At 46.5% G+C, this 25037-nt stretch overlaps 1 protein-coding gene across 1 annotated transcript; it reads left to right on the top strand.

The window, feature by feature from the left end:
• Positions 1–288: 288 nt before the first annotated feature.
• Positions 289–24951, top strand: PRKRIP1 (PRKR interacting protein 1). The gene is made up of 6 exons (XM_080829864.1): positions 289–501; positions 1226–1304; positions 2533–2633; positions 6083–6168; positions 7418–7485; positions 23652–24951. Exons 1-6 carry the CDS (start codon positions 376–378, stop codon positions 23753–23755), a joined length of 564 nt encoding a protein of 187 aa, XP_080685990.1. The 5' UTR covers positions 289–375; the 3' UTR covers positions 23756–24951.
• The last annotated feature ends 86 nt before the right edge of the window (positions 24952–25037 follow it).

Below are 25037 nucleotides of genomic sequence, written 5' to 3'. Positions count from 1 at the left end.
CCGCCGGGACAAAGGCCTGGGGGCGGGAGGGGATGCTGAGAGCCATTAACAGGGCTGCCGGCGGAGCCACGACGCGCACGCGGACTGGAGAGGTCGCCTGGGGTCGAAGCCTCGGGCGTGCAAGGCCACCTCTCCCATAGAAACGTGGGCGCTCGGCGGCCGTGATTTGCTCAGACGCAGGAAATGAAATCAAGCAGCTTTGATCACGATAACCCGCCGGGCCTCGAGCTCATGAATATTCAGCAGCCTACTTCCGGCTTGTGACTCCGCCCCAGCCCCGCCCCCGCTAGCGAACTGCGCTTGCGCCGCTGGCGCGCGGGTCTGTCGTCGTAGGCGCGCGCCGTTGCCGCTCGCCGGGAGCGGAGGGGAGCTGTGATGGCGAGTTCGGCTGCTTCCTCGGTGCGACCGCCGAGGCCCAAGAAAGAGCCGCAAGCGCTCGTCATCCCCAAGAATGCGGCCGAAGAGCAGAAGCTCAAGCTGGAGCGGCTCATGAAGAACCCGGTAAGACGAGGCGCTGGTTCGACGGCGTCTTCCCGCGCTTCCGGGAACCCGCGGGCCCGCCTCCCCCGCCTGCAAACTTAGAAACTCAGTACCCGAACCCCAGGGCCAGTCCTTAGGAAGGAGTAGGCTACCCCGGAGATAGTGAGCTTCCCCTGGCCTTATGTTGGAGCCCAGGCTGGGTGAGGGCGCTGTGGAGCGGTTTCCCGTGCTCCGAGGCACTCTTAGTTTACCTTTCTGTGAACTGAAGCGTTGACTGAAAAGATAGAATCTATGGGTTGACACAAGGGTTTATTTTCTTCTAAACAGCATCGATTGTTAGCGGGGCATTGGCCGACATACCTGGGACAAGTCACTCTCCCGTCAGGGTCTCGGTCTCTTCAGTCATAAAAATAATTGGACGAGGTCTCTTGTTACAGCTTTGGCTAGAAAGGGTTGACTCCGGGTGTCCTAGAGTTAAGGTTAGAGGTTTCCAGCCATAAATGGTGACTTAGGCTTCTGAATTCTGCTTTGGAAAGTTAGGTGTAGCCCTGGCGAGGCTATGGGCTGTGATAGACCCCACAGTACAGGGGATGGGGTAAATCTAAGGGAAGAAAATCAGCTTTAGGTCCAAGGAGCAAAGCAGTCTTATTTCACTCATCCAGTTAAAATGCTTTGGTCTCAAAGAGACCTGTGAATTTGTCAGCAGCTTTGTACTTAAGGATGCCTCCGTGTTTAAATGTTGCAGGACAAAGCAGTTCCAATTCCAGAAAAAATGAGCGAATGGGCACCTCGGCCTCCCCCAGAATTTGTTCGAGATGTAATGGGTAATGCCTTCTGTTTATATGTGTGTGTGAGTGAATATAATTTTTGAAGCATAAATGTAAAAACCCTGCAGTTAGTATTTGTTAATTAGATTTCTAACAGGAAAAAAAAAAGTTCACTGGTTCAGTAATTTTTTTTAAGATTTTATTTATTTATTTAATAGACAGAGATTACAAGTAGTCAGAGAGGCAGGCAGGGAGAGAGGAGGAAGCACGCTCCCTGCTGAGCAGAGAGCCCGATGCGGGGCTCCGTCCCAGGACCCTGAGACCATGACCTGAGCCTAAGGCAGAGGCTTTAACCCACTGAGCCACCCAGGCGCCCCGGTTCTGTAATTTTGTACTTAAAAAGAAGTGGTATTGTTGCTTACAGTTTGGCACTAGAGAATTTTCTTCTGCATTGTTTTAAATAATGCATCGTGTTGGTTTTTTTCTAACATGGTTTTGGGGTTGTAAACTAACGTACTAATTGTAAAGAATAAATAACAGAGATATGAAAAATTTTGAACCCCCATAATTCCACCATTCACCTTGTAACATTTTTTTAAAAGATTTATTTATTTGTTTTGAGAGAGAGAGTGCACGTGCTTGCCTGCAGCAGGGAGAAGGAGAGAGAGAGAATCCCAGGTAGACCCCCCACTGAGCATGGAACTCAGTCTCAGGAGCCTGAGATCATGACCTGATCCTAAATCAGGAGTCAGCTGCTCAGTCCAGCTGAGCCACCCAGGTGCCCCCCATTTGTAGCATTCTGATACAGCCTTTCAAACTCCTAGTCAAAACCACTTGGGTTTAAGAAAAAATGATTTTATAAAAATGGTTGGTTGTTGGTTGGTTGTTCAACACAAGTACTTAGTAACTTTTTTTGCTTTGTTTTAAACTTAATATACATGGACATCTTTTCAGCCCAATAGAAATTTAGCATGTCAAATGTGAAATCATCTGGCAGGGGAGGTAAAGGGCTTAAGCTATCTTCTAGGTTTCTGATCTCTCAACCACAGTTTGGTCCTCCTCTTAGTGTGTTAGAGTGGAATTTTTAGTGACTTCACATTCAACATTCATGCAACAATTATTTAATGATTACCCTGCTAGGCAAGTCACTGTGCCAGCTTCTGGAGTACAATGGGGGGTGGTCCTTTCGATTACTTCCGGTTTCTTTCTTTGGTCCCTCTTGATTAAGGGTAGCCTGTGTTGGTAACTGGATTTCATTAAGAACTCTGGATTCTCCTGACTATAGGTTCGAGCGCTGGGGCTGGCAGTGGAGAGTTCCATGTGTACAGGCACCTTCGGCGGAGAGAGTACCAGCGACAGGACTACATGGATGCCATGGCGGAGAAGGTCAGTGAGCAGAGAGGCTGGCTGAGCCCTTGGGTTTGGGCAATGTGCACTTAGGACTTTTAGGAAAAAGCATTTAAAGAAGAGAAAATAACACCTGGTTCTTGGCCTGTGTGAAGGCTGCCTTCTAAAGTCGGCATGGGAAACAGACATCAAATCCAGATTATTCATTGGTCAGACTCAGCACATCAAGATGCTCCCACTAGGAGATGAGCAAGAGGAGGGAAACTTCCGTGTGCGTAGAAGGGACAGGAGAGTCCCTTTTCCCCTCCAGGCCATTTATCCTGAAATGGAACAGAAAGCAGGATCTCCCACATCACTCGAGTTATTATTTCTGTTCTCTCTCTTTTGGGCTGAATTCCTATAATTCTTTGTAGCTGTGTGTTTGGTGTGAATAGCAGCGTGCTTTCATGTGTCTGCTTCTTTGAGTGGTCTAGTTAGAGGCTGGCATTTCTTCATGACAGATGTGAAATAATAACTAAGAATTGGGAGTAGCCTTAGGAATTGTATTGTAAGAACTATTACGCTTTTTATTACCTGGCCAGAAGACCCAAAAACGTCTCTCTTGTTGTTCTTAAAAAATACTCTTTGGATATTTTGTTTATTTTTCAGGTAGAACTTTGGAGTTACTTTACCCACTCCAGAAAATCTTGTTTTTTTTTGTTTTGTTTTTTTAAACTAGAATTGAGTTGAGTCCATAACTTAAATTGAATGAGGATGGATGTTATAGTGTTTAGGCATCCTCTCTAGAAATGTTCTTTTTTTTCTGAATCTCTCAGTGATGATTAGAGATTTGGTGTAGAACTCACATTTGTTCAAAGATTTTTTTTTTTTTGATTGCAGTGGTGCTAGTTGCTCCTTTATATTTTATTAATGGCAATTAGTAAAAATCAGAAAAAAAAATAGTAACATTTTAGCACTCCTATATTTTCCCACCTGAGTAAATTAAAAACCAAGGGCGCCTGGGTGGCTCAGTCATTAAGCGTCTGCCTTTGGCTCAGGTCATGATCCCAGGGTCCTGGGATCGAGCCTTGCATCAGGCTCCCTGCTCACTGGGGACCCTGCTTCTCCCTCTCCCTCTGTAGCTCCCCAACTCATTCTCTCTCTGTCAAAATAAATAAATAAAATCTTAAAAAACAAAACCAAAAAACCCTGCAGATATTATTTGGCTAATTCTTCATGATTTTCCATATCTGATTTCTCTTCCTAACGTGTGAGAGATTGCCCCTTGCTCTTAATCTTACAGCATGCACTGGAAAAGACCTTTTTCTCAGTCTAACCATGATGCCTGTTACTTCCTTGAATACATCAGTGTGTTTTAGAGAGTTTTACATACTTTACGGTGGTATTTGTTCGCTTTTTACAAAGGAGGAAATCACTTTATCCAATAACAGTTGATTTTCTAGTAATTTGGTTTGAAAAAGACTCACTGTACAATTTCCTCCTATATAAAGGAAATACAACGTTTAAAAAAATTAAAACGATTATTCATTCAAATAGAATACTATTTAGCAATCACAGGGAAGAGACTAATGATACAATGATCCCTGAAACATTGTGCTGAGTGAAGGAAGCCTTGCATGAGAGAGCCTGTCGTATGGTTCCATTTATACGAAGTTTTGCAAGAGGCAGGACTAACTTACGTTAAACCATATATGTGTTTCAGAACGATTGTCTGTGGGAGTTGCATAGGAAGAGGTAGGAGAGAACTTTCTAGTGTGATTAAATAGTACACTCACAATTGAGCATTTTGTTGTATGTATTACCTTAAGCAGAAAAAATAGAAAAACTGTTAACAAGTATTAAACCCTATTAATGTTATGCATGCTTAAATTTTTGGAGGTGAAATGTCCTGGTGTCCGCAACTTACTTTGAAATGTGTTTTTAAAAAAAGAAGACAGGGGGCACCTGGGTGGCTCAGTGGGTAAAAGCTTCTGCCTTCAGCTCAGGTCATGATCCCAGGGTCCTGGGATTGAGCCCCACATCAGGCTCCCTGCTCAGCAGGGAGCCTGCTTCCACCTCTCTCTCTCTGTGCCTGCCTCTCTGTCTACGTGGGATCTCTCTCTGTCTGTCAAATAAATAAATAAAATCTTTAAAAAAAAAAAAAAAAGACAGGTTGATGGATGGGTAGTGGTATAGATGGGTGGACAGATGTGATAAAGCAAGGAGCAAAATGTCAATTGTAGGATCTTGGTGGTGGCATGTGGAGTGTATAATTCCTTCAACTTTTCTGTGTTTGAAATTTTCCAACATAAAACAGTTCCAACAAAAAACAATGTTAAAAACATAAAAAATATTAAAGAGATAGACATGACACAGGAGAAAATGCATGAAAGTAAAAATTCACTGGAATGGCCAAAATTGAGTTTGAAAAATATCTTTAGGATTCAGGAAGGCAATGGAATCATTGCCGTGGTGGTTTTCACCTGGTGTTTGCTTGTCCTGCGGCCTGTCTTGGTCCCCAGCCGTTGGTGGTTCTTTAGTAGCTGCTGCTGTCCTCCGCTTGTGACATTCTCAATTCTAGTGGGGAGTTTCTGGTGGCTTGTCCCACAGCTATACCTGGTCACCATGGTGAGTTTTCCACTGTCAAGAATAAGAAAACTCTATGTAAAAGCTATCAGAAGCACTGTTTAAATTTTTAAACTACTTTAGAGGGAAGGAAATAGAGTAGGCAGTTGGCTCAGCTACCATCAGTGCAAACCAGTGTTCAAAGATCAGTTGTGTAGATTTCTTTTTTTTTCTTTCTTTTTTTTTTAAGATTTTCTTTTTTTTCTTTTTTTTAAGATTTTATTTATTTATTTGACAGAGATCACAAGTAGGCAGAGAGGCAGGCAGAGAGAGAGGAAGGGAGGCAGGCTCCCTGCTGAGCAGAGAGCCTGATTCGGGGCTCGATCCCAGGACCCTGGAGTCATGACCTGAGCTGAAGGCAGAGGCTTTAACCCACTGAGCCACCCAGGCGCCCCATAAGATTTTATTTATTTGACAGAGACACAGTGAGAGAGGGAACACAAGCAGGGGGAGTGGGAGAAGGAGAAGCAGGCTTCCCGCTGAGCAGGGAGCTCGACATGGGACTCTATCCCAGGACTCTGGGATCATGACTTGAGCTGAAGGCAGATGCTTAACCACTGAGCCACCCAGGCGTTCCTAGATTTCTTACTATAAATCACAATAGCACGCTAGCCAGGACCCTGGCTACATAACCAGTAGTTGTGCCTTTTCTCATGCTCTCATGTTTCTTTGGGCAGGAGGGTCTCTTACTGAGCCGAAGCAGTCACATTCACCATCCAAGTGCAGAAAGCCGTATATTGATTCCTGCCCCACCTGTTGGGCAACCTCTTCCAGTTAAGAGTGGCCCTGCCGACCTGGGTGTGCCTACAGCACCCCCAGTGGTGTGACTTCTAGAGCTCTCATCCATGGCCCAGAGTCCGTCTAAATGATGTGTTTTTTCACAGCAAAAATTGGATGCAGAGTTTCAGAAGAGACTGGAGAGGAATAAAATTGCTGCGGAGGAGCAGACGGCAAAGCGGCGGAAAAAGCGGTAAGTGCTCTGTGGCTCTTCCTGACCAATGAAACCTGAAGGTGGGAAATGTGAGAGCTGAGTCGTCCTTGCGGTCAGAAGTTCACTGGGTGACCTGTCGAGGTCTTGGGTGTTACCCAGTAGACGGATGGCCTGAGATACCTGAGTATCTGAGAGATTAAGTCACGTACTGCTGATACTTCCCCCGTATCCCCCCGTTACAGATTCTCCGCAGCTCAGGTCAGCGCCTGGGTGATCAGGTGGATTTCTAGGCTTCCTCCACGTCTGTATTTCAATATTGAGTTTAACAGTATGCTGTGAGCAAACTTTGTTTAGCTTCTTCCTTAAATTAGGGTGTGTGACCTCCCTCAGTGACATTACATCAGTATGTAGACTCTGTGTGTGTGTGTGTTTTAGTAAATGCTCCCTTGTCCTTTAGAGAACTAAGCAGGATTCTAAAAACAGTTCCTAGTTCTTAGTCTGTTTCTGGCAGTCTGTTAATTTATCGAGATAGTCGTCTTTCGTTTGCTTTCTTTCTCTCTTTCTTTTTTTTTTTAAAGATTCTATTTATTTATTTGACAGAGATCACAAGTAGGCAGAGAGGCAGGCAGAGAGAGAGGGGCAAGCAGGCTCCCTGCTGAACAGAGAGCCCAATGTGGGGCTTGATCCCAGGATGCCAAGATCATGACCTGAGCCGAAGGCAGAGGCTTTAACCCACTGAGCCACCCAGGCGCCCCATTTCGTTTGCCTTCTGATACGCATAGTAAATTTAGTTACAGAGCACGTCTGTTTGCTACAACTTGATTACATCTTTTTTTCTAGCTATTTTGCATTTTTTTTCTTTTACCATGTTTTTGTTTCTGCATGTGAAATTAAATAAGAAACAAAACTTGTAAAGCCGTAACATTTCACATGGAAATGCTGCTCAGTCTCCACCAGCTTCAGAAAGCTGATACTGCAATAAAGTGTTGTCATTTAAAAAAATAAAATAAACAAGTAAATAAAAATAGTCCCTAAGTATCTCAGAATGAAAAACATTTTCAGTAATCACGTCAGGACTCCACAAACGATTTCATTTTGATTCAGGAAGAAAACAGCTTGATAATATTGGTGGTGTTGGAGTAGCAGAATCATGGGAAAGTATTTCTTCCCTTTCAGTATTACAGTGTTTGTGTTATTATTAAGGTCTTCAAACACCCTATAAGTAGATATTTATTTTCTAGAACATACAGTAAGTTAGTAAAGGAATTCACGTATTTTATATTTATAGCCAGAAGTTAAAAGAGAAGAAATTATTGGCAAAGAAGATGAAACTTGAACAGAAGAAACAAAAAGAAGGTGAGTGGTACCTATTTTTCTAGGTTGTGATCTTTCTTGGTGTTGATCACCACGGCTGACCTGTCAAGAATGAGATTTAGAGGGGCGCCTGGGTGGCTTGGTTGTTAAGCGTCTGTCTTCAGCTCAGGTCATGATCCCAGGGTCCTGGGATGGAGTCCTGCATTGGGGCTTCTCCCTCTCCCACACCCCTTGCTATCTCTCTCTCTCTCTCTCTGTCACATAAATAAATCTTAAAAAAAGAGAGATTTAGAATTTGGAGATTTAGCGTTTGGAGCTGGTTGGCTGGCCACTGAAGAGACGAGGACTTGTTTCTATTAATTAGGACTTGTTTAACTGCAAGTGTCAGAAAGGTAAACAGAAGGAAAGATACTGGCTTATGTTAAGTCAGGACAGACCTCCCTTCAGGGATGGCTAGTAGAGGAGCTCAGTGATGTCACTGGCATTCTTTGTCTCCCTCTGTCCCCTGGCTCCTTGTCCTCGGGCAGGCGCATGTCCTCCCCGTGGTTGATGGGTCCCTGGGACCGCACCCTGCCTCATTCTCGTCCAGTGGGCTCAGTCGGGCTCCCTGCTCAGCAAGGAGCCGCCCTCCCCCTCTGCCTGCCACTCCTTCTGCTTCTGCTCCCTCTCTGTCAAATAAATAAAATCTTTAAAAAAAAACAAAACAAAACCAGAATGCTTTGGTCTCTAAGAAACAGAAAACTCAACTAGCAGTAGTTAAAGAGGAGTTCATTTCTCTCATGTGACAAGAAATTTGGTGGAAGGGGACAGCCTGGTGTGGTTCAGCAGCTCAGTAGCGTCAGGCCCAGTATCCCGGCAGTTCTCTTGGCCTTTATTTTGTGGGCATGAGATGGCTGCTACGACTCCTGCCATCAGACCAGTGTTCAAAGAAGAAAGAAAGGGGAAAGAAGTGGTACTTGTCTTCTTCTTCTTCTCTTTTTCTATTTTTAACAGAAGAGAAAAGATCCCCAAAAGTGCCCAAGAGACGTCATTTTATATTTCATTGGTCACTTTGCCATTCCTTGCTGCTATGAATAGAAAACAGAATTGTTGTGACTATCTTTGAAACCTGTCAGGATTCATCCCTGGAAGCTGGGTACATTGCCACCTTAGACTGAAATGAAATTTTGTTAACAAGGATGAATAGGGGGGCGCCTGGGTGGCTCAGTGGGTTAAAGCCTCTGCCTTCAGCTCAGGTCATGATCTCAGGGCCTGAGCCCTGCATCGGGCTCTCTGCTCAGTGGGGAGCCTGCTTCCTCCTCTCCCTCTGCCTGCCTCTCTGCCTACTTGTGATCTCTGTCTCTCTCTGTCAAATAAATAAAATCCTTAAAAAACAAACAAACAAGGAGGACTAGGGGCTGAGTCATGTATCACCATCCCATAGTGCTACTGGTCCTGTGCACCTCTGAACCCATCACACGGCCAGAGATGCCAGCCACTCCCCTGAGAGCCCATGAGCTGAGAGTCAGGGAACAAGAGGTCTCCAGTGGAAAGGACAAAGGATGCCAAGAGACCAAACACATGACAGCTGTAGACCACAGTCCTGAATGGGTGGCTCTTCCCTGATTGACCAGATGTGGCTCCTGTGTGGACAGTTGTGATTTTTGGTCTTCAGATGAAGTCAGACTTTCCCTGTTACACTAAATATAATTGGTCCCTTCCAGAATCTGTTTCCTTCTAAGTTATGAACATACTACATGACACGTTGTATATGGTATAGTTCTAAACTATTTCCTACTATTTCCTAGAGTAATTTATTTTACTACACTAAAATGTGATTGCTAAGAACTCATTCCTCAAATAGTCCACCTTTCTACTTTCCCAGACCCCTTCTCCCTCCATACGCATGGGGGAACCCAGAAGTGCTTGATCCAAGCTTGCCTGCAGCATCATTTCCCCTCTCTCTGAAAAACTTTTTCATTCAGTTAGAAGACGTCTGCTGGCTATGAATTTTCTTAGCTTTTCTTCATATGGGGCTGTTTTCATATGACCTTTGTTCCTGACAGACATTCTCACTAGATACAAAATTCTGGGTTGACAGTTTTGTTGGGTTTTTTGGTGTGTGTGTTTTGTTTTGTTTTGTTTTTAGCACTTTAGAAATGCCATTCCACTTTGTCTGTCTCCCGCGGTTTCTGATAAAAATTTTGTAGTCGTTCAAATTGTTCTATCATTGTTTTTCTCTGGCTGCTTTTAAGATTTCTGTCTTTAGATGTCAGCAGTTTGATTATGATGTGTCTACATGTGGATTTCCTTGGGTTTATCCTGTTTGATTCATGGAGCTACTCGAATCTAGACACATGTGTCTTTTGTCAAATTTGGAAGGTTTTTTTTTTCCAGTCTTTTTTGTTTCTATTCTAACTGTTGGGTGATTCCTGTCATTCTGACTTCAAACTATCTCTTCCCTCTGCCATTTCTATTCTGCTATTGATCCTACCCAGTTAATTTTTTATCTCAATTACTCTTTTTTTTTTCCCCAGAAAGTTTTACAATTTTGACTTTTATTTTTTAATGTTTTATTTATTGGAGAGAGAGCAACACTGCACTATCTGGACTGGGGGTCAGAGGGAAGGGGACAGGCAGACTCCCCACTGAGCAGAGACCCTTGCACGGCCTGAACCCAGAACCCTGAGATCATGACCTAAGCTGAAACCAAGAGTCAGATGCCTAACCGAGATGAGCCTCCCAGGCCATCCCCTGGGCATTTTGAATATTACATCATGAGGCTTTGGTCTTGGTGGTATTTGTTTTTGTAGGTAGTCAGCCTGGCTGTGTTCCAGAACACAGGTTCTCCCCAGCCTCCTGTAGGTTGTGGTTCCAAGGTCAGTTTGGTTTTCCAGGTTTTGCCCTGCTCTCCAGGTGTGTCCTGCATGTGCCACCCAGTGGCCAGGCAGGGCTTAGTTCTTTTGAGTTCGGTTCTTGAAGTGTTCGGTGTGACGATTCCGGCCACATCCATGCTTGTGCTGTTAGGCTGAGCCTGGGAGTTCAGAAATGACTTACGGTGTCTTTTCTAATCTCCTTTTTCTCCGTGAGCTCTCCTATACTTTCTGGTTTCCTGGGACTCCGCTTCTCAGACCCCCAGCCGGAAAACTGGGGCTTTAGTCAGAAAGAAAGGCTCCCCTCTTCTGAAGTGTTTGTGCCCACAGGCCCCCATTGCCGCCACAGGTGCTGTTGCCACAGCGACTCAGGCAGGATTGCCTGAGCGCTAGGGTCTGAGTGAACGGAGAAAAAGGAGACCCAAGAATTTCCCTTACTCTCTGCATCGGGAATCCCTTTCTTTCTCCTTAGACCAGAACCAGAGGGTTTCTTGTGGAGTTCCCTCGGTGCCTGGGCTCCATGTCTGCATGTCGGATTGCCCCGACTCCAGGCTGGGGGTACTGAGGGGAGGAGTCCTCAGGAATTCAGAGCTGTTCCCGTGGCACTTTGTATGCTGGTCTTTTCCTCTAATCTGCTTGCTTCTCAAGAGTCCATCATTCGGGGCGTCTGGGTGGCTCAGTGGGTTAAAGCCTCTGGCTTCGGCACAAGTCATGATCTCGGGGTCCTGGGATCAAGCCCCACATCAGACTCTCTGCTCAGCAGGGAGCTGCTTCCCTCTCTCTCTCTCTGCCTGCCTCTCTGCCTACTTGTGATCTCTGTCAAATAAATAAAATCTTAAGAAAAAAAAGAGTCCATCATTCTGTCCACGTCCTATAGAGATACTCAGTGGAGAGAAGGAGTCAGATGTGCTTGCTCTATCTTACCTGGAACCCTCCGTTTCTGTCTTTGTTTAGAATCTAAACACGGGACTGTAGCTCTTTTGCATTTCAGCCTGGTGCTGATTCAGGTTCCAAAATCCTTTTGAATTCTGATTCTGAAATTCAGCATGTTACCATGACTTTCTGGGGTTGTCATGGGCAGAGTTGATAAACATAACTCCTTTGTCATTAATGAAAATGTTGAGCCAGACTGGGCCTGGGCCAGGGCCGGAGCCCTCCAGCGTCCCCGGGAGAGCTCCGTGTTGGCTGGCATGGACCTGTTCACTAAGACTTTTAGGGTGGAGTTAATTCTCCAGCTAAGAATCAGCCAGACTCCCTCTTCTTCCCTTACTCCCAGACGTGTCATAAGAAATTCAGAGGTAATTTGAGGTGTGGACTGAGTACAGTAGACCTAAGTTCTAGGCTTAGCTCTCTCTCTGGCTCACCCTGACCTCGAGCATCTGGCTTCTCTTATTTGAGCAGATTTCTTTTTTTTAGCTTATAACTGATAAGCACTTTCTAGATCTAAAAGTCTACAGTTTGATAACTTTGCCAAACATCTTGCTGTAATTGAGATACACACCACATTTTGGGGGGGTTCCCTCAGCAGTGCGTCTAAAAACTCTTCCGTAACAGGAAGCTGAGGTTAGTTTGCTCTGAATTTGTACTTAACGAACCTGTATTGGGTCGTTAGGGGGTCACATTTTAACTTTTTAGTCATCAGTTCTGTGATCGAAGGAGACCAGTGGCACTGGCACAGAGCTGGGGCCTCTCAAATCCTCCTCCTCTAACCTCTTTTAGACGTTAGGTGCATGGACCCTGCGGTTTTCTGGCACCTTTCTTCAGTTTGCCCGAGGCTGCAAAGCAGATCTGAGCTCACAGAGCAGGCTCCGGTGCTCCCAAGGAGCTCATGTCCAGAGCCTCCGGCTCGTTGACGGTGGCCTTGTGCCCTCTCACTGCCCCCACTGCCGCCCCTCCCCACGTCTCGAGCTTCGGTTCTGTCAGAAAGACGATGTTTGTGCCCAGGTGGAGTCACACCTTGTAACACTGTTTTGTCACACCGAGGTTGTGATCTTTGCTCGCGGAGTCCCGCAGTCGGTTTCCAGGTTGCAGCTGTCGTTTTGTCGTTTTTCCCAATGTGCATAGAGCAGGCTAGAAATCGTCCGAGTGCGTCACACCTCTGGATAAAGGGATTTGTGAAATTTTCTTTCAGTTTCTGTGTTGGCCGTGGGCTGCCATCCAGCAAATTTGAAAATCGCTGTTGTAGTACGTGGGCCCTGCCCTTAACGTTTCATCGTGAAGTTAGCACCTGTCCGGACTAAACGGCGAGTACAGTGACACGGCCGGGTAGGCCTTGTACCAGTGAGCCGGAGAGAGGGTGCTGGTCAGGAGGGTGATGCGTGTGCCTTCTCTGTCTCCTTCCTCATTTTTCACTTTGTGAAAGAGAACATGGATTTTCTTGCTGTCTGGTTGAGATGAAGAGAAACTGAGTGCGGTGGTACTGGGTTGGGCCACAAGGTGGCTTCAGGGCACCACTGGGTTCTTGAGGAATTTGGATGAAAAATCACCGCAGCTTTTTAAGCCCTTCTACAAAGTGGTGAGGGGCAGCTGGCTAGGCGTTCTGTTCTGTTGTTGGAGAGAAACTGTCCCCGTTTGTTGTCCGCACTGGCCCAGTAACTCAGTGGAGACGACCAGTCCGAATGACCCATGGGACGGCGTTAAGCCAATGTGGATTATTTTGAAACCTTGAACTCCCCAAACCAGCGTTACTTAATCCTAACAGGCCGGCCCACCAGAAGAACGTAGGGTGGCCTCGGGTCATTGGTGACGAGGTGCATCTAGAGCAGTTTGTCATGCTCAGCTCCCTCAGCATTTTGGGCTGAAGAATTCTTTGTTGTGAGGGGCTGAGTCCTGTTCACTGCTAACTCTGCCCACTAGATGGCAGTAGTGCCCACCGCCCCTGGTTACTGACAGTCACAGATGTCTCCAGACTTTGCCAAATGTTCTTGGGGGGAGGGCCGGGGGGGAGGGACAAAATTGCCCTGATTAACACTTATCTTTCTCAACTGGTATCTGGTGTTCAGAAGATACTGAGTATATGTTTTAGATTGAACCGTTGTTTCAGTGCCCAGATTCTTATATTTGCCATGTTGGAAAACTATCCGTATGCTTTGTGCCTTTTGAGAATAAAGCTAATAGGGGCGCCTGGGTGGCTTCGTCAGGTAAGCGGCTGTCTTTGGCTCAGGTCATGATCCCAAGGGCCTGAGATCAAGCCTCATATCAGGCTCCCTGTTCAGCAGGGAGTGTGCTCCCTCTGCTCTCCCCTCTCCCCCTGCTTGTGCTCCCTCTCCCTCTGTCTGTCAAATAAATAAATAAAGTCTTTTTAAAACGAGAGAGGGTGGGGCGCCTGGGTGGCTCAGTGGGTTAAGCCTCTGCCTTCAGCTCAGGTCATGATCTCAGGGTCCTGGGATCGAGCCCTGCATCAGGCTGTCTGCTCACCAGGGAGCCTGCTTCCTCCTCTCTCTCTGCCTGCCTCTCTGCCTATTTGTGATCTCTGTCAAATAAATAAATAAAATCTTAAAAAAAAAAAAAAAAAAGAGGGGCGCCTGGGTGGCTCAGTGGGTTAAAGCCTCTGCCTTCGGCTCAGGTCATGATCCCAGGGTCCTGGGATTGAGCCCCGAATCGGGCTCTCTGCTCAGCGGGGAGCCTGCTTCCTCCCTCTCTCTCTGCCTGCTTCTCTGCCTACTTGTGATCTCTGTCAAATAAATAAAATCTTTTTAAAAAAATTTTTTTAAATAAATAAATAAAATCTTTAAAAATAAATAAATTCAGTTTTTAAATATATATCACATAAGCCTCTTTATATAAATACTGTATTTATAGTTGTTCTAATTTTATCACATAACATTGTCTCATAAATATTTTCCCATGTCCTTATAATTCCATAGTACAAGGAAGGATTTTTTTCTTAATCTGTTCTTTCATTTTTTTTTTTTTTTAAGTTAATATCCATTTTGGGGCACCGGGCTGACTCAGAAGAGCATGTGACTCTTGATTGATCTCAGGATCATGAGTTCAAGCCCCATGTTGGTGTAGAGATTACAAAAACAAGTAAACTTTAAAAAGTAAATAAATGAGTTTCAGTTACATTCAGTGACATTTACCTGGTATTCCTGAAATACAGGAATAAAATCTCACATTCCTAGATTTTAAAATATTATGTAAACAATAATGTAACAGTAATGGAAATAACTCAAATATTATCGTAATCAGTCCCCTCTCTTTCTGTCCATTTGCTTTGTCTCTCCCTGCACGTGCATGTCATTTGCGTGGTATGTGAATAGTTGTCCACTTTGCATATTTAATACTGTAAGCATTTCCGGTCCTTCATAATTTGTTGAGTGACTGATGACATCCAGCAGTTGTCACGCTGCAACACACCTCTTTGCTTTTTGTTAAACATTAGATTGATTCATTTTTGTCTTCTTTAGAAGACACTTTGTAGTGAATATTATGTATCCCCTTTTATGGTTTATTTTCTTAAGACAAATTTCCAGCAGTGGAAATTACTAGATCACAGAGTATAAAAAGATTTAATGACTCTTGAAATACATTTCTTTCCAGAGGAGTCATACCAATTATTACTGCCATCAACAACGTGCAACAGTCTCCACTTCTGCTGTATCCTTGCCAGCACTGGCTTTTAAAAATTATTCCTCCATGTGGATAAGAATGTGACTTCAAAAGCAGTCATGGTTTCATTGGGGATTTAGTAAAAACCGCACAAAGATCCAGATCCAGATCTGGCGGGACCAGGGTGGCAGCCTCCACTCTCTTCCCAGCCCGGCCCCCACTTCTCCCACCTGTGTACAGTCCCCAAAGCTCTTGTTAAAACAGAGTTTAGACAGTCATTTGTTCTTTTGCTTATTGTTAAAAAACAGAATTCATCCAAGTAAATCTAAGGAGCTAATTGGTTTTATTACGCAATTCATGAGTCAGCATCCCATCTAGCAAATAGATGCCCCCTGGAGGTATAAAAATGGAAGGTTTTTATTGGAAGGAGGGTGGGGCAAGAAATTAATGGCAGGGTTTTTAGTCATGCATATGACTCTCTAGTGTTGATCAGGAAATTTCAGATCCGCTGTTAAAAAGTCACATTCCTGGGATAGATTGAAAGTAATTAAGTCTCCGTTTGCTGTTGGGGTTGGGGGCAAAGGACTCCATTTTTGACTTGTTTTTCTTTTTTAATTTTATATAATAACAGGGGCACCTGGCTGGCTCAGTTGATGGAACATGAAACTCTTATCTCAGGGTCGTGAGTTCAAGCCCTATGTTAGGGGTAGAGTTTACTTTAAAAAAAAAAAATTACGTAGGGGCGCCTGGGTGGCTCAGTGGGTTAAGCCTCTGCCTTCAGCTCAGGTCGTGATCTCAGGGTCCTGGGATGGAGCCCTGCATCGGGCTCTCTGCTCAGCAGGGAACCTGCTTCCCCCTCTCTCTCTCCCTGCCTCTCTGCCTGCTTGTGATCTCTGTCTGTCAAATAAATAAATAAAATCTTAAAAAAAATTTTTTTTAATTATATAATAACAATAGCTAACGCTTATTGAATATTTATTATGTACTCCCAGCTGTAAGTGCTTTGCGAATATTATCCTCCCAGTTGCCCTGAGATATAGGCAGGCAGTGGCGTTACCCCATTTTATAGTTGGGGGACTATAGGCACCGAACAGAGCTAGAGGGAGGGAGTGACGGGGCACAGTTGGAACCCAGGTAATGGGTGTCCCCTGTCCAGTGTGCTTACCCACAGGGCGACCCTGCTTGGAATCCAGTCAGCAGCTCCTGATTCCCAGTTCTCCGCGCCCGCCGGGTGTACCCCTCTGTTCTAACCCCTGTTTCACATGCTCCGGGCTCTGTGCTCTGTCCTTTTCCTTGCTGCTTGGCTCCCCATCTGCCCGAACAGCTGCTGGTCATCCTGCACCTTCCTCTTGCCGTGTTCTCTCTCTTTTTAAAGCCTTTCCTACCCTCCCTCCGACCGAACCATCTAGCCTCCCCGCCCCCCCCCAGGGCTGTGCACTTCCTTGGTTTAGACAGTCTACTAAGTCACCTAATGTGGTTCTCTCTTGAAGGAGCCAAGGGCAGGCTGCCCCACGATGGGCCACACGGGCATGAACATTGTTTTTGAGTTTGTTAACCTTAAACATAAGAATTGCCAGTTACTTTACCAGCAAAAAGGGCGTTATTCAGAAATGAAAGAATTGCAGTTTGGTACAAACAAGCTGTTCCCAAAGTGCAGGCAAGTCTAGAGAAAAAAGGAGAGGTAGTGCCCTTTTTTTTTTTTTTTTTAAGATTTTATTTATTTATTTATAAGAGTGAGAGAGAGAAAGAGAGCAAGCATGAGCCGGGGTAGCGGGTAGGCAGAGGGAGAGGGAAAAGCAGACTCCCTGCTGAGCAGTGAACCCAGGGTGAGACTCAATCCCAGGCCCGTGGGATCGTGACCTGAGCTGAAGGCAGATGCTTAATCAACTGAGCCATCCAGGCACCCTGAGGAAATGCTTTTGAGGAGAAAAGGGGTAAGTTGGGAAGGCTGTTATAAACTAAAAGTTCAGTAGAGTAAACTTGGAATTCAAAGTATGGTGGCTTCTCATTGGCTAAGCTTTGGGGGCAGGGGCATACATGGAAAGCATTTCTTTCTCCAGCCAGGACAGTAAGCAGTATCCACAGAAAAGATCGAGTCCCTCTCTTCTTGCTGGGTCTGCAACTCATGGTGAGGGTACGGTGCCAACCCCCCTCAACTCCGTTTTGGTAAGGTTTCCCGTTACTAATTTTCACGAGTTAGAAGCAGTCAAAACCCAGCAGATTCAGGAAAAGCTCTTTACCTCCCCCTCAACTGCCTGCTGTACCAGGAAGAGAGCTATTAATAGAGATTCCTCTTTACCTAAGAAATTTTCTGCACAATAGGGCACACTTTGTTTTCCAAACATCTACTGTTACCTTCCTGCTAATGGGCTTCTGCCTCTTTGTATCTTCAGACTCCTACCCCTCTCCTGTGCTCAGGATGTCACTTAAGCCTTCTTGTTGTCTGTTTTTGGAATTTTGTGTCTGTCCAGATTCCCCATACATAAAAAACTAGATTTGATTTTCTCCCATTACTGTCTCATATCAGTTTGATTCTTAGTCCAGCTAGAAGGACCTTGAAGGGTAGAGGAAATTCTTCCTCCCCAACACGATTTTGCTGTAAAATCCAGTTCCATGAGTATAGGGCAGCGTCTTTATTTATTTATTTATTTATTTTATTTTATTTTTTATAAAAAATTTTTAGAATGGTTTTAGATTTACAGGAGAAGTCCAGAGATAGTATAAGCCCAAGGATTTCCATATCCAGCTTTCCCTTTTATTAACATCTGAAGTTAACCATTTTATCACAATTAATGAACAGTATTGATAGATATATTAGTTGAAGTCTCTACTTTATTCAGATCTCCTTAGTTTGTACCTAATGCCTTTTTCTGGTTTCAGAATCCCATCGATGATACCATTTGACATTTAATCACCACGTACCTTTAGGCTTCTTTTAGCTCTGACAGTTTCTTAGACTTGCTTGTTTCTGATGCCTTTGAGAGTTTGGAGGATTGGATGTTCTGTAGAATGTCCCTCAACTGGGTTTTGTCTGATATTTTCCTCCTGATTAGCCTGGAGTTATTTTATTTTGGGGAGGAAGGCCACACAGATAAAGTTCCATTCTTAATCACGCTCTATCAAGACTGTATACTATCGAGATGACTCGCACTGTGGATGCGTCGACCTTGATCGCCTGGCGGAGAGGCAATGCCTGTCAGGATTGCCTACTGTAAACTCACTCTGCTTCTCCCCTTTCCCACACTGTACTTTCTGGAAAGAAGTGACTGCCTGCCGCCCACACTGCGGATCAGCTGAGGAGTTAGTGCCTCCTCTCTGTGAAGGTGGAGTAACCACATGGATGATTTGAAATTCTGCACGGATTGTCCTCTTCTCCCCTGCTTGTGTGTATCAGTATGGCCTTGTGGATGTTGATTTTATACTTTAGGTCGAATGCAACACCACCTTACTTCTTTTGTCGCTTCGCTCGTTCCAGCTCTGGTCATGCAGCCCTCTTTCCTTTGGCTTCTGTGGCCCCTTTACATACTTCCTTCCTTATGAGATTTGGATTTTTTCTTCTTTTTTAAAACACATCGTTACTTTCTGGCACTATAACCTATTCCAGACTTACCTTTTATATTTCCTGCCCCAGACCCAGAACCAGCCATTTCTCTAAGGAGGTTTGGTTCACTTTTTTGGGGAATGGTTTTAGAAATCAAGATCTGGGGGTTGGGCATGTTCTTTGCCGCTGGGTGGTGGTGTTTGTTTAACTGATAGGACAAGGAAACATGCGCACGTACTAACCAGTGTGCTTACACATATTTATAGATATTTCTAGACATAACCATGCGCATTGTTCTCTGTTACACTAAACCTGAGCTTATACTGATGTCTCCAGCTCCAATCTATGACCACATGGATCGTTCCAGCCTTCCAGCATGAGCCTCCAGCCTCATTCCAGCTTGTTTGCCCGTAACCTGCCACTCCGACAGTGAGGAGCCTGGCCTCTGCCCTCCACCGGTCACTTGTCCCGTTGTCCAGTTCCAGTGCCTGTGGGTGGTGCCTTCAGAATTGTTAACCTGTTACCTGTGCGAAACAGTTTTCTCAGCTAGAGTCCAGTGTTCCGTACAGTTCCTTTGCCTTTGGTCATACAGACGCCGCTATTTCCAGAACTCCTTAGGGCAGCACTTTTCTCCCACCCCCTTCACAGACGTTTCATCCATTTGGTACAGGGTTGGATTCACATGTCACCTTTTGCATTCGTCCTGGGATCCTAAATAACTTTTCAAATTCGCATACATTAAGATTTACTCTTCGTGCTGTAAAGTTCTGTGAGTTTCGACAAATGCGTGGCATCCTGTATCCACTATTACACTGTGCTGGGGAATCGTTTCACTGCCTTAAAAAAAAAAGAATCCCGTGCTCCACCTCCAGCCTCCTCCCACCCGCAGTCCCTGACAGCTTCCCGTCTGTTCACCGTTTTCCATAATGCCACGTAGTTGAAGTCCTAGAACATGTGGCCTTTTCGGCTGGCTTCTTCCACTTGGAAATAGGCACTTAAGATCCAGCCATGCTTTTGCCTGGCCTCGTAGCTCCGTCCTTTTTATCGTGGAACGGCCTTTCATCCCACGGCTAGGTCATGGTTGGTTTCTCCAGTCACCTTTCGAAGGACATTTGGGTTGCTTCCTGTTTCAGGTGATTTAGGAAGAAAGCTGCTGCAGACATCTGTGTCGTGACTGTCGTGTGGGTGTTTTCAGGTCCGCTGAGTGTGTGCCTGGGAGGGTGACGGCTGGCTCCTGTGATAAGAGTGTGTTTCGCTGTGTAAGAAACTGGCAGACTGGCTTTCAGGGCAGCCGGACCGTCCCGCACTCCCAGCGCAGTAAACGGGGGCTGCTGTCCTCCACATCCTCCCCAGCAAGCGGCAGCGCCCCGTGTTCAGTTGTAGCCATTCTAGTCTATGTTGTGCTGTCTCACTGTTGTTTTAATTTGGAGCGGCTTCTTTTTGATTCTTGTGTCCTTGATATTAAACTTAGTAGTAATAAACACTTTATTTTTTGTTTATTATGTTGAAAGAAGGAGCATTCAGTGAAGTAACTTTGTCGAATTACCAAAGGACTTGAGTGTGCACCAGATTCCTAGGCCTCTCCTTGAAGGTGATGTTTCCAGGCCCCGACAACATGTTTCCGACACGTAACGCATCAGTTGTGTTTACTGTTAGGAGGGGTTGGTGGTTCTTAGAGAACTCTGAGGCAGAGTACGAGTAAGTTACGGAACAAAGCAAAATCATCAACAGTTTCAGCCTTGGAGCCCAAGTTCTAGAGCAAGCCCCCCGCTGGTATACAGGGAATGGGCTACAAGTGGCAAGGACTGTGTTCCCCTTGGCCTGCGGGGTGGAGACCGAGGCCGCAGGCCTTGGACCAGTCATACCACGTGCCATAGAAATAACATTCTTTCCTGTGCCCGCCGCACGCTCAGGGAGCGAGGGGTACTGGCCTGGCGTCTGGGGGCTCAGAGCCAGGTTTTTGATGCATCCCTAGTTTTTCACTCCATTTTTCCATGGTATGCGCAGTTTCTCTTTTCCTGTTCTCTTTTTTTTTTTCTTTTTGTATTGTGGTAAAAATACACGTAACGTTTTCCATCTTAACCATTTTTAAGTGACAGCTCAGTGGCGGTAAGTGCGTTCGCCCTGTTGTGCAGTCGTCACCACCATCCTTCCCCAGAATCTTCATCCTGTGAAATGGAAACTGTACCTACTTAAACATGAACTCGCCCTCCCCCCAGCCTGGCAACCACCAGGTCACTGTCTGTCTCCGTGCACTGGAATCATGGGCACCTGGCTCTGTGGTGCCTTGTTTCACTGCACATAATGTCCTCAAGGTTCATGCATGTTGTGGCAGGTGTCAGAATGCCCTTCTTTTTAACGCTGAGTGATCCTCTGCTGTGTGCACGGACTCCACTTTGCTTATCCATTCAGTGTGCCCGCCTCACCCCCGTCTCCGCCGTGTTTCCCTTTTGCCTCCGTTTCCTCGTGCACTTCTGCAGGCGCCGTTTGGCGGAGGCCCAAACCGTCCAGGTCCGAGTCCTGATTCCTAGTGATTTGAGACCTTGAGTAGCCAGTTACGTAACCTCTGTGAGCTCCATTCCTCATCTGTGAAGTGGATCTGGAGTAGTGGTGCTTGTCTCTTAGACTTCTCTTTTTAAGTAATCTCCACGCCCAACGCGGGGCTCGAGCTCACCAACCTGAGACCGAGTCGCGCACTCCACGGACTGAGCCGGCCAGGCGGCCGCATCTCATAGATGCCCGTTAGAATGAAACAGGGTGGTGTACGGAAAGACTGAGCATGTGTCTGGCACCTAAGAGGTTTTTTAGGGATTTGTTTCGTTACGTTTTAAGATTTTATTTATTCATTTGAGAGAGACAGCCCAAGCAGGGGGAGAGGCAGAAGAAGAGGGAGAAGCCAGGCTCCCTGTTGAGCTGAGAGCCCGATGCGGGGCTCCATCCCAGGACCTGGAGATCATGGCCTGAGCCGAAGACAGATGCTTAACCACCTGAGCCACTCAGGCGCCCCCACATAATAGTTTTTCTACAAATATTAGTTATTAAAACATGCTCGGGGCGCCTGGCTGGCTCAGTTGGTCGAATGTCGGACTCTTGGTTTTGGTTCAGGTCATGACCTCAGGGCTGTGGGGTTGAGCCCCACTGCAGGCTCCCCGCTCAGCGCAGAGTCTGCTTGAGATTCTCTCTCTACCCACCCCCCAAATAAAGAAATAAACCTTAAAGAATAAAACGTGCTCACTGTACTTTTGAAACATCTCATTCCTTTCGGCATGAGGTTGCGGAGAAGGGGGAGTATCCTAAAGCAGTGAAACCGAGTCTGAGAGATGGTTCCAGCCTCTGCCAGGAGTGCTCTCCAGTGGCCCAGCCTGGGGTGTGAGGGTGAACTGTAGACCGCGCTGTGCCCGGGGCACCCCAGGCCTCCCACCTTGTAGCTGTCTGTCTGTCCCTGTGACAGCAGCAGTAGCACAGCTCTGGGTCCCTGGGGGCTCTGGGGGGTGCTAGAGCGAGTTCCTACATATCTGCAGGGAGGAGGCCTGTTGGTGGGCCTAGGGAGCCCGCGGTGCCTGCAGGGGACTGGAGGACAGGACTGCCTCTGTGGGCTCTGGCTCTCCTGTTCCAACTCTCGCCCACTGCCCTGGCTCCCAAGGAGAGGGGGAGGAGGAGGGGGAGGAGGAGCTGGGAACAAGTTGTCTTTCTGCTTGGCTTCTGGCCAGCTCAGCTGCACCGTGGGCACCAACAGTCATGCCGGGGAAACATCGGAATTCAGAGATGCACGTGGAGTGTCAACAGAGAAGGTTTCTGGGTCTGTGGGAAGAGCCGGGAAGCTGGCATATTTGTTGTGGGCAGATCCCTCTGCTACATAGTTTTTAAATCTTGTCGTGAGAGCTTGAGACTTGGGCGGGAGTGTTGTTGGCCTAATGTTAAGTGTTAAAGTGGTGGCTGGGGACATGGCCCTGCCATGGTGACAGTGACACACATGGGTCAGAGGGGGGAGCGACATCTAAAAAGCAGTGAGGGGGCTGTCTGGGTGGCTCAGTGGGTTAAAACCTCTGCCTTAGGCTCAGGTCATGATCTCAGGGTCCTGGGATCGAGCCCCACATCGGGCTCTCTGCTCAGCAGGGAGCCTGCTTCCCCCTCTCTCTCTGCCTGCTTTTCTGCCTACTTGTGATCTTTCTCTCTCTGGCAAATAAATAAATAAAATCTTTTTTAAAAGATTTTATTTATTTAGGGGTGCCTGGGTGGTTGAGCCGAAGGCAGAGGCTTTAACCCACTGAGCCACCCAGGCACCCCAATAAATAAAATCTTAAAAAAAAAAATAGGGGCGCCTGGATGGCTGAGTCATTAAGTGTCTGCCTTCAGCTCAGGTCCTGATCCCAGGGTCCTGGGATCCAGCCCTACATTGGGCTCCATGCCCAAGCAGGGAGGCCTGCTTCTCCCTCTCCCACTCCCCCTGCTTATGTTTCCCCTCTTTCTCTCTCTCTCTCTTTCAAATAAATAAATAAATAAAGATCTCTTAAAAAGTAAAATAAAAAGCGGTGAGGCCCAGTTGATGGGGTGTTGGCTCTCTTTACGGATGCTTCCGGACCTTCTTCACAGCTGTGGCAGACCAGTTCTGGGACCCACCCTTTATATTCACGACGTGGCACGTAGGACTGATGACGTGAGCATCTCCTCTGGCTCCTCACGCTGTGTGGGAACAACTACAGCTGACCCTTGAACAACACGGACACGGGTGTGAACTGCGTGGTCCCGCATATATGTGGATTTTTTTTTACAGTACAGCACTGTAAATGTATTTTCCTGATTTTCTTAACATTCTCTTATATCTGGCTTACTTTTCTTAAAGCCTGCTTTACTGTAGGAATGCAGTACGCAATACATGTCACATACAGAATGTGCTAGTGGTCTGTTTGTGTCACGGGTAAGGCTTCTGGTCAACAGACTGTAGTTCCGTTTGGGGGGAGTCAGGAGTTATACAGGAAGGGGCACCAAGGTACTCAGTTGGTTAAGCATCTAACTTGATCTCAGCTCAGGTCTTGATCTCAGGATCATGAGTTCAAGCCAGGCTGGGCATAGAGCCTACTTTAAAAAAAAAAAAAAAAAAGATGTGTGGATTTTTGGTTGCATGGGGGTTGGGCGCCCCTAACCTCTGCACCGTTCAAGGGCAAACTGTAGTTCATAATTTCTCCTCCGTGCTCCTCCATTTTTAAAGCGTCCCTTGGTTCTCTGGGTCCGTTTGTCTCTAATCAGATGTCGTGTGATTACAGGATCCAGTCAGTCTCAGGAGCAGCCATCCAGTAGCTCTGAGGAAGCATCTGGAACAGAGGAGGAGGAGGAGGAGGAGCAGCCCAGCTTCATCATGGGGCGATGACAGTGTTTGCTGTAGTGGCTGTCTGGAGCCTGGCCCATTCTGTGGCCGGGGCCTCAGAGAAGCCTCCACACAACCCGAGGCGAAAGGAGGCTCTGTTTCAGCTCAGTTCTCCTCCCAGCGCCTTGCTGGAGAGAAGCAAGCGGGAACCCATCCTGACCATTGACAGCCCCGCCTGTTGGCAGGCCTCCATGCCTGTGGGACAGAGAGGACCGTGTCCTGGACCCTTGGGGCACCACCGAGCAGAGTTCATTCACGTTCCGGCTGATGGGGAACACGTATCACCTTCTGCCCCTGGTGCCTCTTCTCCTGTTTGGACAGTGATGAGTTTGGACTGGTTTCTGTGAAAGAAACATTTATTTAGTAAAGAACAGAAACATCAGGTTTTGTTCAGACCTGTCTAATGTTGTTCCAAAGCTGCAGGGACGGCTGGAAAGCGATGTGACAGGGGTGGGCCTGTTTCCAGGCTTGCTGAAGGAAATGGCCCTGGCTCTGGGGCAGCTCGCACTGCACAGTGCAGGACCCCCACTTCCTCCAGCTGGGGGGCAGACCGTACCCCATGATACGTGCCGCTGCCCAGCACCCCCCAGTCCCCAAGTATGAATTGGGAAGCCCTGCACTTGGGCAAAGGGAAATGTGGGGGCTCAGCCAGGGGCTGAGCCGTAGAAGGGCAACTTGGTATGTGAAGAGAGCTTTTGAGAAAACCAATTAAAGACTAGAAAAGTAAGCAGGTGGAGAATCCAAGCTGGCCTGGGCAGAGCAGAGGATGGGGAGTCCTAGCCCAGCCCGAAGGGAGGGAGTGAATCGGCCAAAAGCCGCATTTTCGTCCTGTTGTAAAGGGGGAGTCGAACAAAGTGTGAGGTGACCAGCAGGAGGGACAGAGATGGTTTGGTTTAGAGCCTTTGCTCACTTGTGGGGTTATTTATCTCCCGTTCCAAGTTTCTAAGTATATTTTGTGCCTTTTATTGAGTGTGATAGAATTAAGGAAATAGTGGTTTTGAGCGAAGGGAAACTAAGAAGCATTTCACTTGTTTTTTCGTTTTTGCAATATGGATTTTCCTGGCCCCACCCTGAGCCAGGCGACATCTGTGAGCACTTCTGTCCTTTAAGCAATTCAGGCCACAGGAATTTTTCTTTCCCAGGGAGCTGAAATGGAAAATCAGCACTAATAAATTAGCACGCCCGTGGCTGTACGTTTTAGAACCTGTGTTTCTCTCGCCGCCAGGGACCCGCTGGTTAGTTTCGTGTTTATTTTTTGTTTTACTGTCTTGGTACTGTTGGTTTC

The sequence above is a fragment of the Martes martes genome, assembly GCF_963455335.1.
Source record: "Martes martes genome assembly, chromosome: 18".
Taxonomy (NCBI): Eukaryota; Metazoa; Chordata; class Mammalia; order Carnivora; family Mustelidae; genus Martes; species Martes martes.
This window is presented reverse-complemented; position numbering and strand designations above follow the sequence as displayed.

Excerpts from the sequence above, each read along its gene's own strand:
- PRKRIP1 (XM_080829864.1), top strand. The coding sequence starts at position 376 with ATGGCGAGTTCGGCTGCTTCCTCGGTGCGACCGCCGAGGCCCAAGAAA. Across the intron at positions 502-1,225 it reads AGCGGCTCATGAAGAACCCG|GACAAAGCAGTTCCAATTCC; the intron begins GTAAGACGAGGC and ends TAAATGTTGCAG. Across the intron at positions 2,634-6,082 it reads TGGATGCCATGGCGGAGAAG|CAAAAATTGGATGCAGAGTT; the intron begins GTCAGTGAGCAG and ends GTTTTTTCACAG.